The 13,978-nt window shown below is 39.7% G+C and overlaps 1 protein-coding gene across 3 annotated transcripts in view; it reads right to left on the bottom strand.

Moving 5' to 3' along the window:
• LOC125460669 (cystine/glutamate transporter-like) overlaps positions 1-13,978 on the bottom strand; it is a 53,773-nt gene that overhangs the window by 19,259 nt on the left and 20,536 nt on the right. For all 3 annotated transcript variants that reach the window (XM_048548358.2, XM_048548359.2, XM_059652395.1), the window contains exons 5-6: positions 13,850-13,949; positions 1,024-1,068 (exon numbers count right to left, since the gene is read on the bottom strand). In XM_048548358.2, the coding sequence (XP_048404315.1) occupies positions 1,024-1,068; positions 13,850-13,949 (145 nt within the window). The remainder of the gene's footprint in view (positions 1-1,023; positions 1,069-13,849; positions 13,950-13,978) is intronic.

The following is a 13,978-nucleotide window of genomic DNA, read 5'->3' as shown; positions in this document are numbered from 1 at the left end:
TCCGACCTTACAATGGAAGGGACATCATTTCTGGAGCATTAGTAGATGCTTGGGACTAGAATACTACCTGAGAAACTTCTGCAGTGATGTCCAAGGACTGAGTTGATTGGACTCCAACAACTACAACCATTTTCCTGTGCTAGGTATATGACTCAAGTGAGTGGATTTCCCTTAATTCACATTCCCAGGTTCCCATTGACTTCAATTTTCCTCTAGTTTCTTGAAGCCACACTCAGTCAAATGCTGCGGTAATAAGGTATAAAGCTGGATGATCACAGCAGGCCAAGCAGCATCAGAGGAGCAGGAAAGCTGACGTTTCAGGTCTGGACCCTTCTTTAGAAATCAGTCAAATGCTACCTTGATGCCAATGGCATTCACTCACACCTAACCTCTGGAGTTCAGCTCTGTTGTTCATATGACAAGCTGATTTTACAGTTACACCATGTGAAATGTGCTCTGAAAGGAGATGTTACTATCGTCAGAGTGTTGCTTCAAGGAACTGGTGGACCTGGCATTTCAGCAGCAGACTGTGCCTGTCCTCGTGAAGAATGAGTGGAACAGGTTAAAGAGAATGCTAAATTTAGTGATGGATGGGATGACAAGGGGGATCTTGTTGTTTATTAGTCAGACTATTGTGTTTGCAGTGGATTTGTACATGAAAATATGTTTGTTGCTGATTGATCTACTCGGTATAATTGATGATGATTTGTTCTTTTATGGAAAGGTAATTGAGTGTCAACGCCACTGCTTTGGGAAACTGTGATAGTTTTTTACTGAGGTTCAATGGTTGATGAAATTTTAGCCAAGGTACTTGTTGAAATCTCTAACCCTTCTTGCAACAATTTGACGGTGATCTCTATTCTCACTGAGGCAGATTGAACCTTGGTTTAATGATTTTTCTGAAAGAACATGCAGTGTGAGAATAAATGATGGAATATAGTTTAAATCTATTGATTCTGATTGAAGGATTATAAAATTATTTATTTACTTGTTGATGAGAATTAACACAACTACAATACATACCTTTCTGGGTTAATTATCTCCTCTGTGACAAAGTTCATGTAAAACCTGTAAGAAGAAATTCAGAATTGATTGTAATTTTAAAGAAGCATTAGCCTACAATTATTATTCCTTGCCATTCGCACAACTATTCAGTATCCTCCACTTGCTGATAAGCACAATATTAACTCAAGATAACAGAGTGTGAAGCTAGATGAACACAGCAGGCCAAGCAGCATCTCAAGAGCACAAAAGCTGCTTGACCTGCTGTGTTCATCCAGCTTCACACTTTGTTATCTTGGATTCTCCAGTGTCTGCAGTTCCCATTATCTCTGATCACAATATTAACTCATGTCAGTCACATATTCTTTACCAGGTTAACATATGCCACTCACACGTCCTTTACACTGTCTATGTGATTCATTTTTATACTATTTATATGTTCACACTCTCCATTTATAGCCTTTCCAATTGGTAATGTGCATCGATGACTATAATTCAGGCTTGTCTCTAACTATTTTGATTTGTTTAAAAGACTTGAAATAATCATTTCTGTATGCATAGTGATTTTTTTTTTACCAAATGAACCTTCCTTGCCGTGTATGGATTGATATGTATGAATTAAGGATGGCACTTGCCATCATGCAGAGAAACTGTGTGTGGTGTCTTTTAACATGAAAATACTGTTGCTCTGCAGTTACCATGTGGATCTGGCTGACCATGAACCCCTTGTGTTCTTTACATCAGCCATGTGTTATTTGGAGGGTTTATAGATTGTTTAGCCACATTGTGACACACATCTTCTTGACTATCATGTCATGAGTGAAACTTGAAGCTGGAGCTTCTAGCCTGGAAGTTGGGACATTATAACTGCCACACAAGAACTCTAATGGATTGTATGGGAGTTGACAGTTATCCACTATTGTTGTAAACTGCTGACTGAACAATTTATGGAGTGACTAGATGACAGAAAAAAAATTGCAGCACATCCAAGCTTTATATTTGACAAACAATCATCCTGGGATCACTCAGAAAGTTTTGTGCCCCCATTTCTTGAAGTCAAGGCTTTATTTCAGGATATCATAGAAGAGGAGTAAAAAGTAGGAAAACTCCATTTTGCCAACTCCAAAATACAGAAAGCTGCCCCCTACCGCTATTCCCAGTAAACTGTAAAGTTATACAGCATTGCTATTTAACAGAATTGAGAGCTTTACAAGAAGGAAAATAAAACAAGTTTGCAATACAATACAATTTCAATTTCAGCATTGCTGTTTATAGAGGCAAAGGTCTTCAAGGGGAAGAGATTGCAGCAGCATATAGAGACTGTAGAATTTAAAAACTTTGAAGTAAGAAGAATATGCAATCACATTAGAAAGATTTAATAACAGTGATGAACCATATGGAACACAGGATATCTTGGAGATGAAAAAGTCTTAAGATACAGAATTTCTGCAAACTTAATTACGAAATCACATGATGAACAAGCAACTACTTTTTTGTATTCGATAGGACCTTCAGCTGATGACATTATAAATTGTCGCACGTGATAGACACAGGTACTTTTGAAGGAGCTTATAAGCTTTTGATTACTTTAATCTGTGAATAGGCAAAGTTTTTGACAGAGCAATGATCCATTGAAGATATTATCACCCAGGAGAATCCATAGATAATTTCATTGATTAATCTTTATAGATTAGTGGAAAAGTGTGATTATGAAGCTTTGTAACCAGACTGTAAAAATGACAGAATTATTGGAATTATTGATGAATCTTCATCAAATCTGTTACATTCCAAAGAAGATCTGACTTAGGATGAAAGTATTCAGATTGTAGTGGAAGCAGGAATTAGAAAGAACCGCAGACAAATGTGGAGAGAAGGACAAACCTATCACAGGAGATAACAGAACCTATCCAGTGAAGTATAAATATCTGAAAGAGACATGCAACAAGCCAACACGATGTGTCGGCCCAACAGCAGATACTCAGGGTCAGTATCAGTTCTGTGAAACATGAAAGATTTACAATTCGAGTAGTGCTCAGCTATGACACAAGAATGCTTCATCTACAAAAATATAATTCATTTCAAGAAAAAGTAAGAGTTAAGGCCCAATGTCAGAGCAGCAAAATGTCAAATATTGAATGATTCCTAAGGGAAATTGGTGATCAAACCGATTCAAGTTTGACAGAACCTGTTTATATTCATTGATAATGGGAACTGCAGATGCTGGAGAATCCAAGATAACAAAGTGTGGAGCTGGATGAACACAGCAGGCCAAGCAGCATCTCAGGAGCACAAAAGCTGACGTTTCGGGCCTCGACCCTTCATCAGACCCTCCCCAAACGTCAGCTTTTGTGCTCCTGAGATGCTGCTTGGCCTGCTGTGTTCATCCAGCTCCACACTTTGTTATCCTGTTTATATTCATGGATGTTTCATTAATTTTAAGCTTGACATAGGGGCAAGTGTCCCCGTCCTATCAGTAAATATCATGGCTGAAGAAACATAAATTACAGCCAACAGAGATAGAGCTCCATGGCTCAAGTGGCATAGCTCTCAAAACTAAAGTCATGCTACAATTAACTCTGCAACACCAGGATATCAGACTGCAGGGAAAGCACATATGATTCATAATCAAGAAATCTGACACTTCAGCAAGAATACATGTTTTGCCTTCATCCTTCTTCAAAAGCTCAAAATGTTGAACAGCATAGTAGTATAACTTATTTTGTGAAGGATTACCTAAATTGCTCACAGGATGAGAAAAACTCAATGCCCCATATGAAAGAAAGCTACGAAATTACCATATATCGACAGGCTGAGGAGATTCTGGATCCCTGAGTGAATCAAGTTCAGAAACAAATTGATGAATTTTCTAAAATGAGCATCATTTCCTGGTGACAAAACTAACTGAATAGCATTCAGACATGGTTACTGTATACATTGTGACAATACTAAGCCTTTAAGAGGTGTATTTTGATTCTGTTTTTTTAATGAAGAAAAGTTGAGGTCTGCTCAAAGCCAATAAAGTAAACAACTTGTGAGGTCTTGGGGTTTTTAATTTTAAAGCTCAAGCACTAGAAGCAGGGTCAAACTCCCACTGAGCAAAGAAGTTTAGTTTTAGCTTTCTGCAGTTGCTGGGGCCTTGAAGCTGGATGTAGAAGCTCTTATTCCTCTCACGGTTATAGCTAAAAGCTGGAGTTGTCTTCCTGCTGCTAGAATTGTATGTGAGACAATCTATTTTACTGGATTTGTCTTACATTTATGGGATGTAACCATGTTGGAACGGTTAATTAGTAATAGTTAAATATGTATTGTTTTGTGAAACATTTTGATAGAGTTACAATTAAGCCAATTTTTTAAAAATTTAGTTTGTATTTTAATTGTTGTGAAAATAAAGTGCATTTTATGTAAAGTCAAGAAGTTTGACCAATCAAGTTGCATTTGGAATGGAGCACCTTCAAAAGAAGAAACATTTAGGATCTAGGCTATCTTTTTAAATATATTTTGATGGGGTTTGGCCTGGTCCATAACAACACCCCCAAACGGTCTACCAGAATATGCAGTGACCTAAGCCAGCTTGCCAAGGCCAGTGAGAGAGAGACAGTTGATTTGAATCCTTTTATTTTTCTCTTGTCTATAAACAGTTTAATCTTTTATCAAAGACCGGGAGCTTGGTCTTATAATGGAGTTACTGGAAGAGTAAGTTTCAAATTAACAAGGAAGCAGTAGCAAGGGAAATCCACCCTGACAGAAATCTCAAAGTCCTTTGTGAGCATATGGGCATTAAAAAGTTGGTAAGAGGAGGAGGAGGACTGATTATGGACCAAAAAGGGGACTTAAAAATGAATATGGCTGTAGTGTTAAATGAAGACTTTTCACCTGCGTTTATCTGTGATGCTGATGCTTCCCGGCATACGGTAACGGAGGAGGAAACTCAGTTTACTTAGAAGGGTTTAACATTGTTAAGGAGCAAGTCTTGGAAAAAAAACTATCAGTACCTAAAAGTAGATAAGGCACTGAGGTTGAATGAGGTGCTTCCAAGGATTTGAAGGAAGCGAGGACAAAAATTGTAGTGGTACTGGCTGTAATCTTTCAATCTTTCCTGGCCCAGGGGTGATACCAGAGGATTGGTGAATACAAACATTACACTCTTTTTCAAAAAAGATTGTAGAAAGAGTAGGTCCATCAATTGCAGACTAGTTTAACTTTGATGACTAGAAAGAATTATTGGCAGCCATACCACATAGAAATAGGCCCTCCAGCCCACCAAACCAATACCAACAAACACCAAATTATTTACCTGCTATTGATGCACTAATATGCCCTGGCATTTTAATTGCTAATAAAGATGCTTCTTAAATGTTACAACAGTACCTGTCACTACCACCCGGTCAGGCAGCATGTAACATATACCACTCAATGGGCGAAAACTGCTTTTCTCAGGGCTTCTTTAAATCACATGTTTCTGATCTTAAACTTATGCCCGTTGGTCTTAGCCACATCTGCCATGAAGAGATTCTCATGAGCTGCTCTGTTTATGCTCCTCATAATTTTACATACCTCAATCAGATTCCCCTCAGCCTGTTCCGTTCTAGGGAAAACAAACACAGCATATCCAGTCACTCCTCATAAAAGAGATTTTTCATCCCAGGCAACATCCTGGTGAATCTCCTCTGCACTCTCTCTAGTGCTCTCACATCCTTCCAATAGTGTGACCACCAGTAACCATCTATGGCATAACTAATGTTTTATAAAGTTATAGTGAGACTTCCTTGCTCCGATATTCTCCATCCTGGCCAATGAATACAAGCATCCTGTATGCTTTCTTCACCACCCTCCCTGCCTGTGCTGACACCTTCAGGGACTTGTAAACCTTCTTTTCTTAGTACTCTCGGGAGACGACCATTCATTGGGTGTGTCCTTTCTGTATTTGACCTCCCAAAATTTATAACCTTGCATATGTCAGGATTGGATTCCATCTGTCATTACTCTGCCCAATATGCTAGCTGATCAATATTAGGCTATAGCCTGAGACCATCCTCCTCACTATCAACAGCACCACTAACTTTTGTGTTATTTTCAGACTTACTAATTATACACTCTGCATTCACATCCAAGCCATTAATGTGCATAACAAACACCAAGGGTCCTTGCACTAAGCCCTGTGGTACACTGCTGGTCACAGGCTGCCAACTATAAATGCAACCCTCCATGGCGGCACAATGCTTAGCGCTACTGCCTCACAGCTCCAGTGACCCGGGTTTGGTTTCGGCCTTGGGTGACTGTGTATGTGGAGTTTGCACATTCTCCCCATGTCTGTGTGGATTTTTGTTGGGTGTTCTGGTTTCCTCCCACAGTCCAAATAGAAGTTATATAGATTGACCATGCTAATTTCCCCCATTGTGTCCAGGGATGTGCAGGCTAGGTGGGTTAGCCATGGGAAATGCAGGGTTACAGGGTTAGAGTAGGAAGTAGGTCTGGGTGGGATGCTATTCAGATGATTGGTGCAGACTCAATGGACCAAATGGCCTCTATACTGTAGGGATTTGAGAGTCTTGTTCACTGCCATAGAACCACCTGTCAGTTCTCCTTACATTCAAGTTCACTATCACCAAAGCTTTCTGCCTTTTTCCTCCTCTGCTATGCAGCAGAGCCAACCATGGTACCAAAGCCTAGCTGTTGGTGCTTTACTCTGAGAGGCCATTCCTCCAACAGCGTCCAACATGGTGCTTCTGTTTCAAAGGGGAATAGCTACAGGTGACTCCTGCACTGCCTGCCCATGGTTACTAGTCTTCTGGACAGGCAACCAACTCATTTCTGCCAGAGTAGCCCTTACTTGTGGTGCAACCAGCTCACCAAATGTGCAGCCTCAGCCTCATGGATGCTCCATAGTGATTCAGTCACAGCTCTAGCCACTCCATATGGTCAAGGAGAAGCTGCAGCTAAACAAACTTCCTGCATGTGTAGTCTTTGTGGACTCTGGAAGTGACTCTGATTTCCCACACATTGCAGGAGGAGCATTCCACAGGGGAACAAGTCCCCTGTCATTGTGAACCTTCTCAACCACAAAAAATAAATAGAAGAAACCAAATAAATTAAAATCATTTATCGGACTAAAATAATCCAAATAGAATTATTAGTCAAAAAGACAAATATGGATTAATTCAAAAGGATCAGTAGGGTTTTGTTAAAAGAAATTGGAGCATTTTGAAGAGGTAACAGAGAATGTTGATGAGCACAAGGCTGTTGATATGGTACGTATGAATTTCCAAAAGACTCTAGATAGTTCCACACCACAGACTTGTAAGGAAAAGCAATAAATTTTGGCCCAGCCAGGGACACGCATGTCCCACAAGTGAATAAAAAAACTATGATGGAGCTTCATAATTCTGGTTCAGATTCTTGAACTGGGCCTCTTCAGGAATATGGGCAATACGTGTTTTTAGAATCCTTCTTTTTACTGTAGGATTATCGAGGAAGTCCAAACCTTACCCACATTCTATTGCACTGGTTCATAAATTCATCAACATTCTAAGCAATTTTAGCACATTTACATTGTTTTTCAGTGTATTAATGACTGAATGTAAGTGAGATAAGTAGGTCTGGTATCAGGGTATGGTGGAGGGTAGTAGGCTGCCTGGTCAGGTTGGATTGGATTGATTTGGAAGGCTATTGAGAGCCTTGATTGGCTGTTCAGAGGTGAGATTTGGAGGGTTAGGGCAATCAGAGGGTTGGGGGGATCAGGGCATTAAAAGCCCTGAAAGCGAATGTCAAAATGTGGGGTGGAGGAGGTTAGAGGACTGGTGGGACAGAGGATTGAGAAAAGCTAGTTTGCAAAGGTCAGTTCAGTACTCACTCAGGGATTAGAACTGTTCTTGGCCTATCAAACGTATTAATTATTCAGGTAAGTTGGAGCCCTCTAAATTTTCAAACAAAAATTAACCATTGAAATTTGTAACTTCCTGTACAACTTCATTGTCAGTATGTCAGAACATCAAAAGGATCTTTATGTGTATCTTTAGGGGTATGTCTGCTCTCTGACTGTATAGAGGCTGGAAGATCGGCCCTGCATGTCAAATGTAATGGACTAGTACACTATTGTTTAGCCTTTAAAAACATGATTGAATCTTGTTCTGGTAGATTATTGTCAACATTTATTCCTAATTAATATGTGGACATGTTAATAAAAATAATCAATGTTTACCTGACATGCTGAAGATATAGCTACGAAAGAACATCGATCTCCAACCAAAGGTTGAAAAAGATATTAGCTGTACAGAGTTATTTACAAGGATATTCTTCAATATGTTTTAATATAGTTTTCATAAAAGAACCGTGATTGCTACCTGGAGATGACTTTAAGATTTTTATTTTTTTGTTAGGCTTTAATTAATACGCCATTCTTAAAACTCTGTTAGGGTTCTACATTAATGACTGATTAAATGGGTTCAAGAAATGTTGTCACTTCCATTCAAATTGAATTAATTGAAATTTTCTTTTAGTGTCAGCAAATTTTACACATATGTATAATTGCTCAGTTACAACTACAGTTAATTTGCCTCAATCAATTTGGACTTGTTTCAAATCTTGTGTCAAAGGCTTTATGCTTGGCTACAACAAACTCAGTTGAGATTGTGGGCGTTTCAGCGTCACTTCTCATTAATGTGTGCATGAACAAATCTACACTGGGTGACAAACTTTAGCATTGGTATTTTTCAAAACATTTTCCCACTCTTGTAAAAGGTTACCGAACACTTCTCAACTATTCTGGCATTGAGAATGTTCACAGTTCCATTGGGACTAAAAGGTCAACCTTGTCACATTCTATGAAGCCTTATGGGTAAGCATTTCCAATACACTTGGATTCAAACTCAAGGACTCCACAGGAGCATTTCCCTCTTAACTAAGTGAAGCCTTATTTTGAGATAATGCCATTTGACTGCAGACTGTTCCACAGTTGGAAACAACCTTACAGTGTCTACCCTGTTACCCTACAGAACCTAGTATGTTTCAATCAGGTCAGTATCCTAAACTCCAAACTACTCAACCTCTCCTCATAACAAAATCCCTCCATACCTGAGATTAACCTGATGATAATTCCCTAGATTGTCTCTAATGCCAGTGATTTGTTCCTTAGGTAAGGGGATCAAAACTATTGACAGTATTCCAGACCTGATCTGACTAGTACCTTGTATAATTTTAGCCAAACCTCCCTATTTTTACATTGCATTACCTTTTGATATAAAGGCCAACAATCCATTTGCCTTCCCTCATACCTCCTGGACTTGGATGCTGGTTTCGTTTTGTGATTTATGCACAAAGACTCCCATATCTCTCTCTTCTCTAGCTTTCTTCGGTCTTTCTCCATTAAAAATACACAGCTCTTCTATTCTTCCTCCTAAAGTACATTACCTCACATTTTCCCACCTTATATTCCATCTGCCAAGTTACTGCCCACTCACTTAACATGCTTATGTCTCTCTGAAGACTCTGTGTCATCCTTAACTCTTGCCATTCCCCCTCTATTTTTCTATCATCTGTAAACTTGGCTAAAGTACATTTACTTTCCTCATCCAAGTCAGTAATATATTGTAAGTAATTGTGGTCCCTTCACCGAATGATGTAGAAGTGAGCATGCCTGAAAATGCCCCCTTTACCTCAATTCTCTGAAATAAATCAGAAGTGTGGCAGAGAGACTCTTGTTGTGAGGCTGAGTGAGTATATCTTACTAAACTCTCCACTGTCAGTCATTTGAGCCCTCGTACAGAAAATAACAGCTTATTTTCATACCAGCTTACCATATACCATTTCCAGAGCAACTCACCACTCACTGGAAATTCCAGAATTGACTGGCATCCCTGGCATTTGTGTCATATTTAAAAGGCCTTAGTGCTCTCAGATAAGCACTATCAGTCTGGAGTTGCCCTGTAGTTCTTGGCATTTGCCTTACTTATAATAGTCAGTGGCAAATGTTTGTCCCACTTGTCTCCCACCTTTTCATTAAAGGCATTACATGACCTGGGACTTCCCCTGACTCTAAGGATTCTTTGAAGATTACTAGTGTCCACTATCTTTTTAGCTACTTCTTTCCATAGCCAACAAAGTAGCCTATCAAATGGACCCCTCATGACATTCACACATGCCACTTGGACACCCACCAAAAAGTTCACACACCTTACAATGTAATCATACACACCACTTGTACATTCTACACTCAATTTACCGAAGAATGTGCACTCAATCACTCTATTTGCAGACAATAATTTTACACCCTCACTCCATTCATAAGCACATAAGGATGTGGGAAAGAGGAGGAGCTTTTTGGCGCATCAGGTGTGCACTGCCATTCAGTGATATCATTGCTGATCTGATGTGGCCTTGACTCCAGATTGCTTCCTGTCACCCATAACTTGGCCTTGGTCATATTCAATGACCCAGCTTCTGTTACTCACTAGGGAAAAGAATTCCTAATGCTAATGACCCTCAAACAAAAGAGTACCCTGGGCCCCAACCATCTTCAGCTGCTTCCTCCATCCATTGTAAGGTTAGAAGTAGTCACCACCACCTTTTCAAGGGCAACAAGTGTAATAAATGCCCCTCCAGCTGGTGACACCCATATCCCATGAATGAATTTTTAAAAAATTTCTCTTCATCTCCAATTTAAAAGAGAAGTTCCTGATTTTGAAACGCGTTTCCTAGTTGGAGATCTCTCACGAAGGAAAATATCTCGTCAACGTATATCCTATTAAATCCCCTCATTATTTTAGAAATTTCAATAAGATCACCTTTTACTCTTCCAAAGTCATGAATATAGGCCAGACCCTATTTAATTTTTCCTCGTAGACAAGCTATTTATCACAGGATAATAAAATGTGAGGCTGGACGAACACAGCAGGCCAAGCAGCATCTCAGGAGCACAAAAGCTGACGTTTCGGGCCTAGACCCTTCATCAGAGAGGGGGATGGGGGGAGGGAACTGGAATAAATAGGGAGAGAGGGGGAGGCGGACCGAAGATGGAGAGTAAAGAAGATAGGTGGAGAGAGTGTAGGTGGGGAGGTAGGGAGGGGATAGGTCAGTCCAGGGGATAGCCCAGTTCGCCCCTCCCCCCACTGCACCACACAACCAGCCCAGCTCTTCCCCCCCACCCACTGCATCCCAAAACCAGTCCAACCTGTCTCTGCCTCCCTAACCTGTTCTTCCTCTCATCCATCCCTTCCTCCCACCCCAAGCCGCACCCCCCGCTACCTACTAACCTCATCCCACCTCCTTGACCTGTCCGTCTTCCCTGGACTGACCTATCCCCTCCCTACCTCCCCACCTACACTCTCTCCACCTATCTTCTTTACTCTCCATCTTCGGTCCGCCTCCCCCTCTCTCCCTATTTATTCCAGTTCCCTCCCCCCATCCCCCTCTCTGATGAAGGGTCTAGGCCCGAAACGTCAGCTTTTGTGCTCCTGAGATGCTGCTTGGCCTGCTGTGTTCGTCCAGCCTCACATTTTATTATCTTGGAATCTCCAGCATCTGCAGTTCCCATTATCTCTGATACTATTTATCACAGGAGTCAGCTAAGTGAATCTTCATTGTATTGCCAACAATGTAAGTATGTTTCTCCTTCAGTGAGATGACTAAAACAGTAACTATAGTGATTGTAATGAGTTCAGCCAGCTGGACCTCTTAGATAAGGAGTTCCCTGATTGGGGCTGTCCAAACAGGGAGCCCTGCCTGACAATATAAACAGGAGTATCAGAGATTATGACATTCTGAGAACTGATCCTGAAGAGGCAGTACCAGAGTCAAAGACTTTTCATGTGTAAATAAAGAGTGACTTGGTGATGGGATGCCAGCCTCTGTGGAGTTATTTTAGTACCAAGCACCTTAGATATGGTGTCACCAATGCCTTGCACTGTTGTAGCAAGACTCCCCTAATTTTGTACTCCATGCTCCTTGTAAAAAATAAGCAATATTCCATTTGCCTAATTACTTTCCATGGTTCACTATTGAGATTTTGTGACTGATGTGCAAGGGAACGTAAATCCCTTTATACTGCAGTGTTTTGCAGTCTCTCCTGTTCAATAATATTATGCTTTTCTATTGTTCCAACCAAAGTTGATAACATCACATTTTACGATATTATATTCCAAGTGCCAAAAGTTTTACCATTTACTTGACCTAGCTAAATATGTTTGCAGAATCTTTGCCTCCTACTTATCTTCACATTGTCAGCAAATTTAGGTACAATACAGTCAATCTCCTTGTCCATGTGATAGGTAGTATTGAGACACAACTACTGATCCCTGCGGGTACTCCACCAATCACAGTCTGGAATCTTGAAGATGATCCATTCATTCTGACTCATCCTTCCTATTTGTTAGTCAGTTCTCTATTCATGACACAATATCATCTTGACACCATAAACTCTTATATTGTGTAGTAATATTTGACGTGGTGCCTCATCAAATTGCATTCTGGAATCCAAATACACAATATTTACCATGAAATAACTGAGACATTAGTCGAACAGAATTTATAAATGTACAAATATCTGAATTAGGTGCAGAATTTGGAACACCCTTTTATAAAACTATGTTGACTCCACATGATTTCATTATGATTTTCTAAATGACATACTACTGCCTTACTGATGGATTCTATTATTTTGCAATGACAGATGTTAGGCTAACTGGCTATGTGGTGCAGTTTTCTGCATTTCTTCTTTCCAATCTGCTGGAATTTTTCAAGATGTTCAGTAATTTTGGAAGATTTCAACCAATACATCAATTGTCTCCCCACCACTTCTTTCAAGACACAGGTTGCAGACCATTTGGTCCAGAGGACTTGTTAGTCTCAAGTCTGGTGAACATCCCCATCACTTTTTCTCCAGTGATAGTGATTGTTTTGAGTCCCTCCTAGCATTATGCCTCTTAATTTTCAACAAATCTTGCAATGCTTTTCCTGTCTTTTGTTGTGAAAATAGATGCAAATATTTAGTCAAAGCTTCTGTCATTTCCTGCTATCGATCTCCAGTTGCATCCTTTAAGAGTTCAATATTCCCTTTAGTTACACTTTTCTCTTTTATATTCTTGTAGACATTTTCATTGTCTTTTATCAACCAATTTCTCCCTTTTTCTATTTATCTTTTGCTGATTTTTCAACCTTTCGAACATCACTTCTGCAGCTCTCACTCTAGTTTTATATTCTTTATGTGCACTCCTCAATCTATTCACATAATCGATCTTTGTATCCCTGAAATTGTTCGTGTGCCTTTTACACACATCCCTCATTCCCCATTGCACATAGCCTCTCAGTTCACACTGTTATTTCTCTCGATAAGTTTCACTCACTTCACTTACTTTTCTCACTCGCACTCATCCTCCCTCACTTCCTTTGAATTTATTCACTGTTTTTTTGTAAATATAATATGCGCACAATCTTATTTAAGTACCACATATCTTTAAAGCTCAACCTGCTTTTTCCACATTATACTATATTGCTAACAACTGTTCTGTATCATATTTCTTTTCATTGTTAATCAGAGGAATGTAGAGTCCCTTCTTCAAAGCATCCACTCAGTTGGATCACAGGCTTGAATTATAACTGCCTATTAATCTACAAAGACAGCTATTGTTTCTTGTGTTTTGAAATGAGTGCAGAATGGGATTTTGCGACTTCATAACAACTGAACAGAACTGTTGACTGAAATAACTTTAGACAGTTAAATAAAGGTGAACTCTGTAGTTCAGCTCTCTGCTAAAAATAGTGAAAAGCAAATGGAGTGAGCAGTGCCCAAGTGTGTAAACATGCATCTCCTCTTACGCCATCGTGCATGTTGGATATTATCAATTTGCTTACATACCAGCCGCTATATGCAAACATGCCTGAGTAGAAAGCCAATGGAATTCTGTCTAGTGTAACTGTATTACTGTCGAAAGCATTTTGGAAGTTTTCAGTGTGCCCTGTAAAGAACAGAAACTGAGTTTAACAT

This window comes from Stegostoma tigrinum, chromosome 18 (genome assembly GCF_030684315.1).
Source record: "Stegostoma tigrinum isolate sSteTig4 chromosome 18, sSteTig4.hap1, whole genome shotgun sequence".
Lineage (NCBI taxonomy): Eukaryota > Metazoa > Chordata > Chondrichthyes > Orectolobiformes > Stegostomatidae > Stegostoma > Stegostoma tigrinum.
This window is presented reverse-complemented; position numbering and strand designations above follow the sequence as displayed.